The sequence below is a fragment of the Polyodon spathula genome, chromosome 16 (genome assembly GCF_017654505.1).
Source record: "Polyodon spathula isolate WHYD16114869_AA chromosome 16, ASM1765450v1, whole genome shotgun sequence".
NCBI lineage: Eukaryota > Metazoa > Chordata > Actinopteri > Acipenseriformes > Polyodontidae > Polyodon > Polyodon spathula.
The window spans coordinates 18,314,186-18,333,192 of record NC_054549.1 but is presented as its reverse complement, the minus strand read 5'-3'; the positions used below and the strand labels follow the sequence as shown (position 1 = coordinate 18,333,192).

Here is a 19,007-nt window from a genome sequence, read left to right as displayed (position 1 = left end):
TTAAGAAAATGAGCACAATCAAAAAAGCTAAACTTCAGACAGATAGTGGTAGATCCTTCCAGGAGGGTTGGACAGAAACATTTGGAATGGTTGACAGTAAAGGGAAAGCGCTGTGTGTTATTTGTAACGAAAGTGTTGTTTATCGAACCTCAAGTGTAAAACGCCATTTTGACACCAACCACAAAAACATTACAGATCTTAATGAGAGTGAAAGGAAAGAATTCCTTCAAAGGGCAGTGAGGAGGTATCAAAACCAGACTCTTGTTTTTAGTACTTATCTTAAAAAAACAAACCATTTGGTGGCTGCAAGCTTCAAATTATCTCATTACATTGCAAAGCATGGCAAACCCTTGTCAGATGGTGAATATATCAAGAGTGCCATGCTGGCTAGTGCTGGTTCTTTATTTCATGACTTCCCTAACAAGGATAAAATTGTGCAGCGCTTCACAGATATGCCACTCAGTAGAAATACTGTCAAAGACAGAATCTTGCGCATGGCTGAAGATGTTAGCCAGCAGCTCACCGCTGAGTTGCAAAAGTCAGAGTTTTATTCACTGTGTCTGGATGAAAGTACTGATGTCAGTAACCATGCAAGGTTAGCAGTAATCGTGCGTTATGCAGCTGGTGAAAACATGCAGGAAGAATTAGTGAAACTGTTATCTCTGCCAGGGAGGACAACAGGGAATGATATCTTTAATGCTGTCAGAGGGGCATTTTTGGCTGAAAATATCAGCTTGAAAAAAGTAGTTTCTGTTACAACTGATGGTGCACCTAGCATGGTTGGTGCAACATCAGGTTTCATTCAGTACCTTGTGCAGGAGGCAAAACATCCAGTTATCCAGTTTCACTGTTTGATCCATCAGGAAGCCTTGTCAGCTAGAGATTGCAGCAAGAAACTGGATGACATCCTTAAGATAGTCGCAAAGATTGTAAATTATATCATGGCTCGAGCTCTAAATTTCCGCCAATTCCAGATGCTTCTTGATGAGGTTCAGTCACAGTACTCAACGTTATTGATGTATAATAATGTCAGGTGGCTAACCCGAGGACGAGTGCTAGAGAGATTTGTGGCCTGTTTAGATGAAATAAGGCTGTTCATGGATGAAAAAGGGGAAAACTATCCACAACTCACTGATATTATGTGGCTTAACACCCTTATGTTTGTCACTGACTTCACCAAACATTTTAATGACATGAACCAAAAATTGCAGGGTTTTGGCAAAACAGCTGAAAGCATGTTTGGGGATATCAGGGCTTTTGAAAGAAAGTTAGAGGTGTTTGAAAGAGACATTGACTGTGGACAGCTCAAATACTTCCCAAACCTGAAAACACATTTGCAGAAATCTGCACACTTTGCAGACAGTCCCAGTAATCTGCAGGAAGTTTACCACCAGTTTTCCAAAATCGTGGGGGCTTCTAGGGAAGCATTTGCAGCCAGGTTTATTCAGTTCCACAACATGGAGGCAACACTGTCTTTCATGAGCAGTCCTGACACAGCCATGTTGACCAGCTGAATATTTCCCAGTTGGAATGGCTGGGACTTGAAAGTTTGGAAATGGGATTGTTGGAATTTCAAGAAAGTGCAGTGTGGAAAAGAAAATTCACTGATCTGCATGTAACATTACAGCAGATTGAGTGTGACAGAGTAGATGGGGGAAAAAGCAGAAAGTGCAGAAAATGAGATATTAAAAGTCTGGAATTATTTGCCAAATTCTTTCAAAGAAATGAAAACTCTTGGAATATCACTTCTAACTTTTTTTGGCTCATCATATTTTTGTGAGCAGCTTTTTTTCTGGCATGAATTTGATCAAATCAGACATGCGCAACAGGCTGACAGATGACATGAGTGATGCATGTGTTGCTGTAAAAATGACTGACTGAACCACGGGTTGAAAAAATGTCAGTGGATATTCAGCAGCAGAAGTCCCATTAGTCACAGGAATGTAAATATTGTTCCCTCACACCTGCTCTCCAGACAACAGAGGGGGGAGGGGGGTTGAGGGTTTGGGGAGGTTGCGAGGGGATGAGGGCAGATGGAGGGGTTCTGTCCTAGTTCATGTAATGTTCTTGATTATTTTGTATTGTGGATTGCTGTTTTTTTGGTATGTTTGCTTAATAAAAACTTAATTACAAAAAAAAAGGGAAGTAAATATTGTTTTAAAAAGTTACCGTTTAGCCGCTGCATAACCTTTTACACCCCTAATGAATCATTGGCACCCTTGGCACTTAGTGATGTATATTAAAAAAAAACTTAATCCAACTTTTGGCACTCCAGCTAAAAAAGGTTCGCCATCCCTGGTCTATTGCATGCCTTTTGATAAGGTAGTGACCCACATAGATATAATGTATCCATGTTTACAATGAGCAGTGGGGTCTGGAAAGTGGTCATTTTACACAGCATGTGTTTATGCCGGGCTGGCCCTAGACAGAGGTTTCACTGTGTTTGAAACAGAGCCCTGCCCTAAATGTCTTTAGGTCAGTCTAGTTGACATCTGATCCCCCCAAGGGAGTCCTAGCCTCGTAAATAATGCTTCAGCAAAGTCAATAGGCTGCAATGAATGAGATTACAGATAACACAGGTAGAGGCAGAATGTTTTATAATAATATACTGGGTTGTATTGCTCATATTAATATGAAGAATATTATATAATACTTTATGCATTCCACAGCTACCCAAGAGGAGCACCAGCCAAAGAGGTTATAAATCCTTCATGCAGAAAAGAAGCAGGCAGTGTAGCCTAGTGGCTAGAGCTGAGGAGAGAGAGACAGAGATGTGCTAAGCTCAGTTGTAGTTACTGATAGAGGGAAGGCATTTACACCTCCTCTCTTTGCTTGCATGCAACTTCACAACTGTGTATCAACTCTCAACCACACTAATGAAAAAAAAAAAAAACTTTTAAAAACTAAAATTCTGAACCAAATACTGTGTGGGTCATAGTTAATTTCATGAGCTGTAGAAGCTCTCGGTGTCTTCTTAGTGGCTGGGGATGTAGGGAGGCTGTGGGAGAAGAGGGGCAGGTTAAGAGATGCACTACACTGGATAGTTCAGACAATCATCTACCTAGGAGTCTCCCCAGGCAGCCAATGCTTATTCTTTTTATTTTGTCAGAATGAAATGTTGTGTAATCCTTTCAACTCCATCTGCTCTGTGTTATAGAAAGATATGGAGCCAACAATGTTGAAAGGTAACAGAATCACTTGGTCTTTAGCAATTTAGAATTGTCTGGGCTATCACTTCAGCTCAAAAGCTTGTTACAGAGAACTGCAGAGAAGAATGAACGCATCTCAGTACTACAGCAACTCTGACACAGGTCTGCCCCCTCTGTAAATTTCATAAGTTGCGTAACGTTTTCACAACATTCATTATAACATCGAGCCAATTTTGAAATCCCCTTTATCTGGGGAAAAAGAACATTATGCAAATGCATGCAATTAAATTGCATTTCAGTGAGTGATTCTAGGGTTAGAGTGCAATTATGTCCTGTGTTCATATTATATTTTATTCTCTTGTTCCTGGTTATCACTTGCTGTTTTCTCTTACTATCAAGCCATTGTTTGGAAACCACTGTCATTGATTCAAATAACATTTAGTACAATGATGCAAAAATAACACATTTAAGCTAACCATCTAAAAATATTCATTAAAAACCACTGAAAGCAACACTATACCATGCACACAAATAGGTTTTTCTTGATTGTTCCAGTGTTTTTATGTATGCATGTATGCAGCAGTAGAGGACTGTAGGCTTCAGCGGCAGTGCTCCCTTGTGACTAGATCTTTGATCAATTACACTATCTAGAATGCAACAATATGCCATATTGAAAGACATTCAGTAAATATATAGGCTCTTTAAAAACCCCAAAAATGTTTAAAAGAAAGCCACAGGTCAAGGATGGAGATGGATTTGCACTGTGCTGTAGTATAACAAGACCTCATAAAGCACTTTCAATCACTATACTCATATCTCTTGAAATATATGTAAACTGATACTGTATTATACAAATAGCTTACTTTTAGTGTGTGCTTATAGTTTTCCTTGACATTAAAGACATTTTCTAAGCATCACTGACTAGCGCCATGTCAACATACCATGTAAAATCACTGAAAAATAGACACTGCCTTCTGTGCCTTCAAAATGCTGTATATTAGCTGAAGTTCAAGCTCACAGGATCGCTCTTCACTTACTATACAGCTTGCCTCAGTGTATTGGTGCCCACCCCACCAGCCTCTCGGTCGGCTAGTCTTCATTCAATTCGGGACCAATCTTTACTGATTGACAGACCTGTATCCAAAAATGAAACTTAACCCTGTTCTCTTGCTTCTTAGTGCACCACTAACTCCAGCAACTAATAGAACATGATTTGGTGTCTGTCCATACTGATTGACAGGTAACTATAGCCAATCAGGTTTTTTAGTATTTAGTGACAATGGTTAATCTAAGATAGGCGTGCACATCACTGACATTGAGGAGTGAGGAGTGTTAGAAAAACCATGAAACTCCTCATTGCTCTACGGCAGACTCTGCTGGCCAGGTACCTTGTGAACTCAAGCAGACACCTGCAGGGTTGGCCTTTGTCCTCGAGAGGCTGGTAGCTCACTGACATCCGCTCTCCAGCTCCTGTGTGTAAAGAGTCAACTGGCTTAATAGATAGCATAATCGGATATCTGAATTGGGACAGGGGCCATTGTGGAGCAAGCCTGACCTGTATGACTATCTTTATTGTAACAGTACAGACCCTTTAAGATTGAACCACAGAGGCTCACCAGCCATCTGCATGTAGTAGATCAGCAATGTTCATACGCACCACGTGCAGAACAGTTTGCAAAGCCATGTGAAGTCCAGCTTTCTCCTAGTGCCCCCCCCCCCATGTACTGTATATCCTTGAGAGAACAAAGAATACCAATACAAACACTTTAATACTCCAGCTGTTTGATATAAAATAAGAACAGCAGGAAAACAGCAGAACTTGTCACCACGTAGTTTCATTCTACCAATCCCCCTATATCTAGAATAAGCATGGCATTTCCAAGAGTTCCTCTCTTATTACTCCCCCACCCCACTCCAAAACTCCTATAATAGAGCCAGCTGTGCTCCCAGTAGGGCAATGATGTGCTATCAGAGCAGCTTGCCCCAGTGAGGGGGCTATTCTACTCTGCAGCAGGACACCTTGCCCCTGTAGGGAGAAGCAGACTGCATCCGGTTGCACACTGATGAGAACGCAGCGTTCATAAGACACAAATTTCTCTAAAACATGCAATATTCTATTTTTAATCCAAATTACATAACTGTGGATATCAGTATACATTCTTTTATTCTTCTGTTTTCATATAAAATACTTGCCTGCTATAATATAATGTAGCTATATATATATATATATATATATATATATATATATATACACACACACACACACACACACACACACACAAAATATGTACAGCCTTTGAACACTGTTGCATTATATCTGGGCGGACCAAAAGCAGCTTGAACTGTTTCATATTCATTATAGTGTTACTGTACAGTATATTATATCAATTCTATTTAAATTCCCACAGTAATTGCATATTTACTGTTTAGTTTATTTTAATAGTATATGATTTATGATCTGTCATTATTTATGTGCTCATTGATTTTAAACACTGCTTCAGGAAGCTTGTAAACATTTTTTTTTTTTTTGTCAAATTGCTTTAGATCAAGTGAATCAATATACAATTATGGGTATGTTGTGTTAGTGGTTTCTGCAGTATTTCCATCACTTCAGATAGATGAACTACAGAATATGTTCTAAGTAAATCCTGAAAAGAAATGTTCCTAAATGCAAACGCTAGTACCCTGGCAGACTTTAGCAGACTCTGGAATGAATAGTGTTAAAAGAATGTTTGGTTGGAAACACAGTGTTTGGTTTGTGGAAGTACAAAGTCTTTGTTCTAATTGGTGGGTACATTGTGACAGGCAGCCTGTCCACTCCCCTGTGCCGTGTGTGTTTGTGTGTGTCTAAGTGCAGTCAGTTTAAAGTCTATTGAATGTGCTTAGAGTTCGTCTTCCAGCAGGCTCTGTTTGTACACAGAGAGATAGCCCACTGCACAGGGTGTTGTTTAAACAATGGCTTGGGGATTAGGGCTGTATGCTTGCTTCCTGTGGACTATCAACTTTAAAGCTCCATGCACTGAAGCTACAAACAATGAAGGTAAGCCAGTATAGACAGTGTGGATTAGGGCTATTGTGCCACTACATTTCAGTAGAATTAGGTTAAAACTGGATGGCAAACTGCACAGCGTAGTGCTTGCTGCTCTTGAAACTGCCCGCAGATGTACTGTAGTGTATGTGTTTCAGATGCTGGACGTACTGTATAGTACTCAGTAAAGACTAGCAAAGTTCCCTGCAAATGTTAACTACACAACTGTAGCTGAGCATATGGAAATAAATGTTGGGGACAACAGAATTTAAAGGAATTTAGCAGATCTTGTAGCCTTCATGGCTATGTATAGTGATTAAGATACTTTTCATTTCTTGTTATGCACACTTTATTTTTTGGAGCATTTTAGCCAGTGGTCTAAATTTTAGTTTGTTAAATAAACTGTTTTTGTATTTTGTATTTTGAGCGCCTAGTGATTCTGTCTGGTTTTAGTGGAAGACAATGTCAAAGTTTTGGTTTATTGCTTCTCTTTATGAGAAAATACACATGCCAGTAAATAATGAAGTAAGCTAGTAGCATCATGACTTTTTTCTCTTATGTATCTGTCACAGGACATTTCAAATAGATTTTTTGTAGCACACCTGTCTAATACTGAATAATGTCACTTGGTCTTGAGTGAGCAGCCAGGTGTTTTCACTTCAAAGGGAGTCGTGGTTTGTAGTAAAATAAGGCTTGGGTACCAGGGTACCTCAATTAGTGATGGCAACAGTAAGTAAGGAGCCATTGCAAGCTTCTTCAACTTTTATCATTATTAATACCTATATTGATACAATGATACAAACGCATAGGAGCACAGTATGCACACTCAGGAGTGTTGCATCCTTCATATCCCCATGCTGGGATTTTAAACAGAGCAAAGGCTGGACACTGGCGCGATTTGGTTAGCGCTGGCCACTCCATGGACAGGGTTAGCTAATCAAGAGAAAACAACTTTCCCTTTAATGTGGAATACCTTTTACTGCACATGCTGGTTCTGTGATTTTTTGATAATAAACAATAAGCATTCATAATTTCCATGACAGTAAACATCCCACCGTGGGAGCTTACACTGTCTATTGGGTACAGTGCAGAAAGTGTGTCTGTGTAATATGGAATGTAACGAACGCGATCGGTGCTGTGAAAAAGCGAGATTTCTGTGAAACTATTTTTTTTAAAAATAAATAAACTTCATACTTCATAATTACTAGAAGTATTTTTAAAATTTTATTAAGAGTTTTAATAGAATAGATTGTAAATATGGGCTCTTGTTGAGTTGATTGTAAATAGGGGCTCTTGTTTAGAGTCGATTGTAAATAGGGGTTCTTGTTTATAGTAGATTGTAAATAGGGGCTCTTGTTTAGAGTCGACTGCAAATAGGGGTTCTTGTTTAGAGTCGATTGTAAATAGGGGCTCTTGTTTATAGTTGATAAATAGGGGCTCTTGTTTAGAGTCGACTGCAAATAGGGGTTCTTGTTTAGAGTCGATTGTAAATAGGGGCTTTTGTTTTATAGTCGATTGTAAATAGGGGCTCTTGTTTAGAGTTGATTGTAAATAGGGGCTCTTGTTTAGAGTTGATTGTAAATAGGGGTTCTTGTTTAGAGTCGATTGTAAATAGGGGCTCTTGTTTAGAGTTGATTGTAAATAGGGGCTCTTGTTTAGTGTTAAGTCCCATTTAAAGCCCCATTTCTATCCCCTCAAATGGAAGTTTAAAAATGTTGTTCCAATTTAAATAGAAAATTGTGTGAATCTACCTGAGTATTTTATTAATATTGTGTAGCTATTATAATTTTGGGAATACTTTCTACTTTCTTCAACAATTATCTTTTTTGTAATATGTGTACTAAATGGAGTATTTTAAGATGCTTTTGATGTTTTTCATTAAAGAGAATCCGATTTTAAAATTCAGATTTTAAAGCCTATTAAACCCATTTCTGAAACTCAAAATCAATCCTTTTTTATTAAGAGTAAATCAAAAACGTAACACAACCAGAACATCCTGATCGTAAATGATATATGCGTACATGGATATCAATATCTTTAAACTTGTGGTTGATATTTATTGAATAGAAGGTTTATTAACTAATTGGGGGAACTGCTAACCCTGCCTCTGTAGTTATACAACTCGCTTCTTATACACATATACACATCTGGGAGCATACACATTTATATCAAATTAAAGTGTCCAATGCTATGAAAAATACTCAGAGAACAATTGTGGTTGAAAAAAATAATAACGTAAATCATTGTCTGTACTGATACAAATTACATTTACCTCTCATTTTTCCTCTTTATTTTTTAAGTTGAGATATTATATTTAGTAATAGAAGTACTGAATGGTATTTCTGGCTGTCTGTTTAATTAAATATACTAATGTACCCATCTTTCCAAATACTGTATAGATTTAGTAATTAAATGTGTATGTTTAAATAGATTAAAAATGTTATATCTCCCTCGAAGTGATAGAACACATATCGCAGTTAAACTAATGCAAGCACTTTTGAAATCTATTACTGCATGTGGCTTTACCAATATTGTGACAGTGCTTGACAGCCTACCTCTCTGATTTGTCAAAATAAAACATGAAAAGAATTCTAGCAAAGTGTTTTTCTCCCCCAGGAGATCAAAAATAATTAAAGTACATAATTGCATAATATTCCTGGAGTTTATATAGAGGTATCATCGCGATGGCAGGAGAGCCTGGGTTCACTCGGTAATTAGGCTTGACCAAGCAGAGTTCAAGGAGGGTTACTAGCAATTTCCTTGGCACAGATGTTCAGTGTAAACCCAAGATGCTTCTATTTTAATATAAATTCAGCCTGTAGGGCATTGTGCTGAGAGTCAAGCAGTTTCTTTGTATATGTGTGCTTGTAACAACTCACACAGAGAACATACATATACAACACAGACTATTCATACAGTATGATCAGGATGTTCCAATAATGGAAATAAATTGCAATTTACTGTATATACATCCTGATTTAAAAGTTGGAAAACCCATAGACTGCATATTAAGCTCTTAGATGTGCATTTAAAGGGTGAAGAGTGGAATGAAATTGCATTTCTGGGTTGATTTAATGCCAGTCTTTTGCTAAATCTGCATGAATTAAAACTAATGTCCACCCACTGATGCCAGGCACTAAGCACAATGCAATAATATGATTTCTCTATAAATCAATGGCGTAGTGAAATAATAAACTGAGAACACAAATATAAAACCACACAGAAACTAAAATAATAGTTTTATAGGGCAGTATGATAAAGATATCCTTCATGAACCCTGCATCAGAAATCACAGCTGGGAAAGAAATACAAAATAGTGCTTTCATGAAGCTCCATGTATTAATTGCTCAACCCAGCTCTTATTTTCTGCACCGCTAACCTAAATAAATTTCTTGATTGTTAACTGTAATAGGGCTGGGCAGGGGTTGTCAAGTCCTTTACTTGGTAAAGGCACGATCACATTGTGTGCAGGTTGAGATATACAAGGCATGATCACATTGTGTGCAGGTTGAGATATACAAGGCATGATCACATTGTGTGCAGCTTGAGATATACAAGGCATTGTCACATTGTGTGCAGGTTGAGATATACAAGGCATGATCAGATTGTGTGCAGGTTGAGATATGCAAGGCATGATCACGTTGTGTGCAGTTTGTTATGCTGTCCAGCTGCCTGCTGAGCTCAAAAACCAGAATATGCACTGCACACTCAATAAAAAAAGGTTGGGCATTTAGTAGAAAAGATCTTCTTTATTTATACATTTACAGTCAAGAGGAGGCCATTCGGCCCAGCTAAGCTCATCTGGTTCCTATATGCTGATTGAGCTCAGAACCTAGTCAAGTGGGGTCTTAAAAGATCAAAGTGTTTCTACCTCATAACACTACTAGGTAACCCATTTCATCCCCTCACCACTGTGTGAAGAAGAGTCAACTTCCCTTTGTCCTAAGTCTATCTCAACTTAATTTTCAACGGTGTCCCCTGGTCCTGGTTTCTGTAAAGTATTGGTTCAGGTTAACTATGAACTTCAAAAGAGGAGTAATGGAATTCAGAATGGACATTCTCATTCCAAGTTTTGGAAGCTTTTAATTCATTTTGCACTTTTCATTTGTAGATTTGTTTAAAAGACAAACAAAATGAATTTGGTGATCATAGCTAAGCCATAGTGATTATTAGTCCACATTATAAAATTACCAAACGACAGCCTAATTGCGTGAGAGATTCCCAGGATGGAGTGTCTGAGTGTTTCAGGTGAGGATTGAGCTGTGAGGGGGAGCATGACACCTGTTTGAACTGAGTGCTCTGCAGTCTATCAGCGTTTACGAATAATATATTTCTAAACACTTACCAACTACTCCCAGGAGTCAAAGTGAAAAAAAAAATAGTTCTGCATACCATGAACACTGGCAGGACAGTTATATTGTAAAGCATCTGATACAATGCTCATATCAAAACCAAATATAGGGAGATGTTGAAATAGACCCTAATACCCAAGACTGGGATGGTTAGAAACACTACATCATTCATGGGAAACAGCAAGCATGTATTACTGTGGCAATCAGGCAGGGATGAAAAGGGCTAAAAAACACTACACATAACTTAGAATATATTCAATATATCTGTTTTTTTATGTTTGGAAATGTGTTAATGGTTTCGTTTTATGGTCCATAATATATAGTTACATAATTTAACATATATTTTTTATTGACTCAAGTATTTACTCAGAATCAATTTTTTTTGTCTGTTCTTTGTTGTAAAAGTAAAGTAAGCATTCATGTTTTTTTTATTACATTTTTATTACATTTTAGTTTGACTCTTTTGATTGTTCTATTTCTAGCTTTTTTTTATGTTAGAGTTTATCAAATTCTGTATTAGACTGTTTTTAATGTAATGGTTTAATTGTTAATTTTTTTGTGTGTGAAGCTCTTTGGCATTCTTGTGATGAAAGATGCTACAGAAATGTAAATTATTTATTTATTTATCTATTTATTTATTTATTAGAAGACACCCTTATCTAGGGCCATACAATTGTTACAAAATATCACAGTACAAAGTTTCACATTATAAAGTGTCACATTACAGAATATTATAGATAAGAGCAGTTATACAGTAAAATAAAATCAGAAGCAAATAAGATCAAATTCAAATAAGCAGAAATAAAGAATACAGTAAATAATGACATTTAAGTGTTTGTTTGACTTTGAGTTTGACTAAGAGCAGTTAACTTCTAGTAAAAATATTTGCTTACACGAGTATAGTCCAGTAAGAGCATGTAGTAAGTACGATAAATGGATGAGAATGATTTCAAATAATAAATAAAAAACTTACTCTTACTCTGCCTGTAAGAGCAGAACCTAATACAGGAAGTAGTTATAATTAAGAGCAGTAGTAGAATACGACAAGGTATGGAGCAGTTCAGTGCAGGTACAAGCTGATGCAAGCACTGGTACAATTGGGTGCCACCTAGTCCAGTATAGTCGAGAGTTGTGAGGTTTACAGATGCTGTTTGAACAGGTGTGTCTTGACGAGGCGCCGGAAGGTGGTCAGGAACTGAGCAGTCCTGATAACCGTGGGTAGGTCGTTCCACCACTGAGTGGCAAGGGTGGAGAAGTAGCGGGTTCTGAGAGTGGGGGAGCGGAGGGGGGTACAGCTAATCTGCCAGTGGTGAAGAAGAGGAGGGGGCGAGAGGGGGTATAGAGAGAAATGATAGTCTGGAGATAAGAGGGAGCAGAAATGTCAAGACAGCGATAAGCCAGTATAAGAGTTTTGAATTAGATGCAAGCAGCGATGGTGGAGCCAGGAGGAATAATTTGGAGAGGTTGAGTTTGAGATGATACGAGTGCATCCAGATGGAGATGGCCGAGAGGCAGGTAGAGATACAGGAGGAAACGTCAGGGTCAGAGGGGGAAAAGGAGAGGAAGATCTGAGCATCATCAGTATAAAAATGATACGAGAAGCCATGTTGTTGTTGTTCAAAGACCTAATGATTCAACAGCCCCCAAAACCAATGTTTTCATTGTGGAAAGAATACCGACGAGCACTGGTTAGTGTACAGTGTCCGTGCCGTGGTCTGAAGTTCTGTTTTCACGGTCTAATTTGAAAGACACAGAACAGACAATACTGCAAGCAAAGCGGCAATGGAACAGACATCTACAGGCAGCAGCTGCCTTAAGTGAGGGTACACAGTTCTGGATGTCTGAATGTTTTAACTGGGAGTGATAATATTTTTAATACGGTATATTAAATAAATACATGTGTAATGGAACTGACAAATGATTACTCAGAATATTAAAATAATAGACAGTCAAATGGTGGCTCTCTTGATTCAGAATTGAATTTTCACATTAAAAGACTCCAAGGGCAATCGTCAGTCTTTGGCAGAAGCAAGTACAGTCAATGAGTGCAAACATACTGAAGCTGTGTCTTTGTGTAGTCTGGTTAAACCTTATCTATTGTTTTCTATCTTTTTAAAATGGTCTTTGCTGCATTTCAGCCATCTACACTATTTCGTTTTAGTAAACTAAAATTATTGCATGTTAGTCTTTCTTTATTCTCCCACGTTAGTAATATATCTATATATATATATATATATATATATATATATATATATATATATATATATATATATATATAGTATGGCTCTTGGCATATTCTGTGGCTCTCCTGCTCATTGGTAAACCTCTTTAACCCTTTCATGCATGGCAAATTCATATGGGGACAGATGAAAAAAAAATTAAAATCTTTTCTAGTCTTTTATATGAGGACCTATAGAAAACGCAAATGCATGATAATCTCAAATGAGGGTGTAATTTTTTTCCCCATATAAAGCAATGAAAAAAAAAGTGAAATGTGCAAGAAGGGTCGGACAGTCCTGTATTAAATAGATTTTAATTTGGAATATTTTAAATAATATGTATCTGTTTTTTTTTTGTTTTGTTTTGTTTTTTGTCAGCTGCTACATGCCCAAGTGAGCGAGGTGACTGGTGAAAAGGTCTTTTAATAAATCAAAACATGGCTTCAGAGCAGCAGCAGACACTTGGAGATTCAGAGTATCTCCAGTGTCCCCAGTGGCCCTTCCCCTGTCTTCTACAGAAGACAGCGGGTTCTGAACTCAGATTAGCTGACGGGAAGTCATTAACCTCATCAGCAGGAAAGGTGGCCTTCCTTTCACTGTGTGTGTGCACGCGCGTGACTGAGACCGGGGAACTTACTGAATAAGTCTTTAGCTCCTGAGTTAAGAGCCCATCCCAGCCGATATAACTATGAATTTTCAATGAGCATGTTTTGAGCAACTGGTTCCTAAAAAGCAGTAAGAGCCAGATGATTCTTAAATGCATCGTTGCACCTAAAATCAAAAGCCATGCAGGGCAAACAACTCCACTACCTACACCACACACACACACACACACACACACACACACACACACACAGGCAAACACATGCAAGGAACCATTTTAAAATACTCAACCTTTATACCATTTGCAAATGTCTACTGATGACAGACTGTGACAGGGTTTGCTAGTACATGGTTGCCATTATTAAGTCACAATGTAAAAGTGATGTATTCTAATAATTACCAGACAGTGTTACCGGGCTGCTTTCAGTGTTTAAAGACCCTGACTCTATTGAGGATTCAAACATGGGAGCTCTAGTAATGCAACCCCAGATTACCTAAAGTCCCTTGATAGTTTTAAAGAAATAATGTTTTTTATTTGGCAGCACGGTTACAATGATCGACAAAAACATTGTATTTATAAACATAGTTGGTAAATAAATCATTCTTGTAATTAAACAGTACTAACATCAAACATATGCTACTAAACATTGTAGGCTTGATTAAATGAGTTAAAGAAACATGAATTATTCCGAACCATCAGCCAATCAGCTTGAAGACTGTGGAAGCCTGCTGTGATGTGATTCAAATCCATTTTTTTTTTTTAATTTTCAGCTTTGTGAACCTGACAGTTTCCATCTCTTGTTGAAGCGCACATCACCATAAAAAAGCAAAAAAACAAAAAGCAACTGTTCTACAGCGATAGTTCCACCTCGATGAAGGCGAATGATCTTGGCTTCCAAGCGACCTCTCTGCCAGCTTGAGACAGATTGTCTCTTTTAAAACAAGCGAAATGTTTAAGAAAGCAAAACAGTGAAATGGGAAATAATTCTGGAGATTTCAATGACAAAATAACAGGCAACAGGTTTGTAATTATGGGCACTGACTTGGTCTTTGGGTCATTGACCTTGTCTGTATTCTAACAGATGGTAATCCCATCAGAGTTCTAATGCTTAATGAGATTGATTCTTAAAATAACAGAATAAGCGTTCTTCTCATGGTTTTTATTAGTTTTTTAATGTGGTCTCCGTGTCTTGTCTTTTCAGCCACTGCTATGTCTTTGCTTTTTTATTGCATTTCTTGCCTTTCAGTAAATCTTTTGAGTCACCAGAACCCTATACTTTCACTGTGTATGAGTTCATCTATTTATACCACAACCATTTTAATTAAATGTTCAGCTTTTTGAATTTATACAGCTTCCTCTTACTCTCTCTTGTGGCTTTGGAAACCAACAGCAAATCTAAGTTTGTTTGTTGTTTATGTACATTTTTCACAGAGCCAAGTCCGTAAAAGGGGTTTATTTTAGAAACTTAAGACAGTCTTGGTACAGCAATCAACAACATGGTTCATTTAAAGCTTGACAATATAGCCTCGTAATAACCTTCATTTCTAATGCAGATACAAACATATATTCCTGTTAAACAATTCCCATGATTCTACAAATGTTAATGTTGGTGATCTTGTGTGGCTAACTGTGGCAGAGTGCTCTGCCCTGGTGTGTATTTTGTATTATGTGTTGCATGTGGTGTGTTAATGTTGGTGTTTAGATGTTGGTGCATGGGATATAAATGAGTCTGTGTAGAACAAGTGATTTAAAATATCTCATTGTATTTAGACACGAGGATGGCACAATCACTTAATGTGCTGATTAACAGGGCTATTTGTATGTGAGCACAAGAATGTGGACAAATTAGTTCACGTGCATATGCACCGAGATTTCAAGTTGAATGATTGATATAATAATAATAAACAATTGCTGTTTTGTGCTGGAAGGACCAGCAGGGTACTTGTTTGTTTTGACTCACCGTGTTTGTTTGTCTGTTAGTCCACTGTTTGTTTAAGTGTTGCGTTTTGTTTGTGTGTTTATTTTGGCCTCAATGCAGGTTGCTGTTTTTGTATAACTCTTTTATTTGTTTCATGCAATCTAACACTGAGTGCAGCCACTGCGTCTCAGTTTCAACCCCAGTACTGCCTGCCTGTGTGCTTCTTCCTGAACCCGACATCACCACCCACACGCACCATCTGTGACAATAACCAGTGCAGCACTGCCTGTTACATACAGCAATAGAATCTCACCTGTATTTTACTCACATAAAGGAGTATTCACAAAGCCAGCTAAACCTCAATTAATAAAACATTCTGGAACTAAAAAGAAACAAAAGGTCAATATGCATATAAGTGTTTATCATAACCTAATAGAGCAAAACAGCATTCATTTAAAGAGGTTGTGGCTAATTAAATCATTCTAAAAAGGACAAGGGTCTAGAAGATAAGTGTGTCGTAGTGTCCCGGTCAAGGCTGGTCTGCACTCTTCAAATAGTAAACCCAGACGCAAACCTGGAGTTCAGCGCTGATGCGCCCACTTTTATTTAATCACAAACAAGAACAAGACTAAATGTTTAACCAGACACTTCACAATAAACAGCACCCACGCTTATAGGCACTGGGTTTGAAACAGTTTTGGTGGAGCGCAGGTCGCAGATTCCCCTATAGTTGGGGTTAGGTGATAAAATTGAAAATAATCTCTTAAAAGCCTTGTTTATTGAACAAAATGTAACATTTTCAGTAAACCCAATATTTAGTGGATGAAATGTCTACCTTACCTAAAATGATCATTGCTGTGTACTTACAATATCTTATTTGTGGCAACAGTAATATATTGCTGATCGGCAACACATGATTTGTATTATAACATGGTGTATAGAGAGGATGAACAATGAAGTTTCATTGAATCCGGAAAATATACAAAGTGGACAGATCTATAAGCCATTGCTTGTAATGTCAGCGCCATCTTTAAGCAATAGCACCTGTTAATACTTTACACTGAACACTTAAACTATCTGAAGAGGGCACAATAGGTGAAAATGCAGAATTACCTTCAAATGGAAAAAAAAAAAAATCACAAAACGGCCCAAATAAGATTTGATAAACATGGAAATAAGAATGTGCCAATGCACACATTATTGGCAGATCAAAAAAAGGTAAAAACATTAAGAGTAAATATTTCATTTTTGATCAAAATGCTCATCTTATAGACCCTTTCACTTCTATTCGCTACACAGACCTCATAGGTGCCGTTTTAAAATAAAACACATTATAGTAAACATGTCATTTCAAGATACAGGTCTACAAATGGGGCAGGGTGGCGTAAGTATTGCACTTTCACCTCTAAAAACCTTGCTTAGATCAAAAGGGAAATGTTTCTTCACCCCAAGGTGCTCCATCCAGGGCAGGCTTGAGATATGCTTTGAGGGCACAGTGCAGAAGCTTCCATTATCACTGCTTTCATTATGGCCCTCGGAGGCTCAGTCTTCAGTGCTGCTCTCCAATGTGGCTCCTTCGAAGAATATAGTACAATACCCTTTGATCTACAGTGATATAGAGCACTGTCAGTCAAGACCTTGCCACTGAAAATAAATAACTCAGAGTGTATAATCAAATATTTAACACATTGAAATGGCCTGTGGTACCTTATGAATGTTTTCCTTTCGTGCCTTCATACAATTCATTACGATTTGCTTGTAAGTGTAAACCACAGGGAACTGTGTTGCAACCTCTGCCTCTCCACTTACTCAAATCATAAAGGCTATATTCTATACCCCGAACATCAAAATGTACAAAATAAACAGTTTAAGACTTCCCTTTTGAAAAATAAATACATTTATAATGTATAGCAATAAAAATGTGTAAAACTTACTGTAAGAGAGCACTATATATATATATATATATATATATATATATATATATATATATATATATATATATATATATATAGTAACCAAGCTTCACTCACTCAGCTTCGTTACCCCTTTAAAAACCACTGACCCGACACAGGAACATAGTTTTAGCAGCGTTGCGCACTTTTTTTTAAAATAACAAAAGAAATAAAACAGAAACAAAAATCTAGCTCACTCTGCAGCACTAACTAAACTTTTCAAAAACAAAACACTAAAGTAACCAACTGGGCAGCTAAGCTGCTTACCAGTATCAAAATATAAAATAAATACAAATAAAACCATAAAAGGTTCACACAGTACCTTTTTCTCACTACGCTTGTGCACAAGCTGGCTCGCCACACAGCAGCCCTGAACAGACTGCACCTGGCTCTAATTTACAATGATAGCCAGATGCAGGGGATAATTACTAATAAAACAATTAAACAAAACAACAAATGTGCATTTGCACATGTTTACTTTTTAGCAGGAAGGAATTAACCCTCTCCCTACTCACAATATATATAGATTCAAGGCCTTTGATATTTTTTTATACCCATCCCCTTGTCTGTGCCTTTCAAAAACCTTTTCTTGGAGTTCTTTTGAAAGCGCCTTGGTGCTCATGGTTGAGTCTTTGCTTTGAAATGCACTACCCAGCAAAGGGAACCTACAGGAACTGCTGAATTTATCCTGAAATCACGTGACTCACTACAATTTAACACAGGTAGAGGCCACTTAATTTGGTGTGAGTGATTTTGAAGGCGATTGGTTACACCTGAGTTAATTTAGGATTGCATTTACAAGGGGGGGTGGACATTTATCCAACCAAGCTATTTCAGCTTTTATTTTTATATTAATTTTCTACAAATTTCTAGAATATTTTTTTTCACTTGGAAGTTGTGGGGTAGGATGTGTAGATAAATGAAAAAAACAAACAAAACTATTTTAATGTATTTTAATTCTGGTTATAAGGCAACAAAAGGTGAAAATTTTGAAGGGGGTGTGGACTTTGAATTGTAGAACAACGCAACATTCTTTGTTCAAAAAAACTTTAAATATATAATTTAAAATTGTCTTGGTCGTGGGTTGGAGGATGTCCACTGAAACTTCAGATACCTGAGCTGTAGAGACCTGGGGAATAGCCAGCCTGAGTGGAGAAGTGCCACACATTGACATCTGAGTCTAAGTGAACTTCGGAAACAATTGGACAATAAAATATAAAGAGCAGGTCAGGTCAGTTGGTCGTGATTTGGAGGATTGTGAGAAAATAACTGGGCACTCTGAATTAAAATAAATAAATAAATAAATAACAATAACTCTGCTCAATAGAACCAATAATGATTCAGAGCAACATAACCCAGAACCACTCAGAGAATAACTGCAAACATCATTAAACATGTAAAAGAAATACAAAAATGAAAATGTTATTTGAAGCTCTTTAATCAAGCTGTTGCCTCGGTAGTTTTGACTTAGACTACAGCAGAAGCAACGTCTGCTATTACACTGCTCATCAGGGAATGAACACCAGATCAGGTGCTGGAAACCCGGGTGTCAAATTAGACTCTGATGTTACCAGGAAGCTCATGTTCAAAATATGGCTCAGGTTTCCTTCTCTCAGTTACAAAGCACACTTGGGATTCCTTCTTCACGCTTTATGCACCTCATTAACTGACCACTGCTGGTTTGATAGGTTGCCTGGTAATTTCTTATCATCATGAAATCTCAGAACATCTCACGATCTCTGGTTTGCCTCCACCGGTTGTGTGCAAGAATTTGACTGTATAATT

General features: G+C 37.5%; 1 protein-coding gene across 1 annotated transcript in view; it reads left to right on the top strand.

Moving 5' to 3' along the window:
* The first annotated feature begins 6,008 nt into the window (after positions 1-6,008).
* LOC121329351 (ephrin type-A receptor 8-like) overlaps positions 6,009-19,007 on the top strand; it is a 160,756-nt gene continuing 147,757 nt past the window's right edge. Inside the window, exon 1 of the mRNA XM_041274920.1 lies at positions 6,009-6,189. Within this exon, the coding sequence (XP_041130854.1) occupies positions 6,105-6,189 (85 nt within the window). The 5' untranslated portion in view covers positions 6,009-6,104. The remainder of the gene's footprint in view (positions 6,190-19,007) is intronic.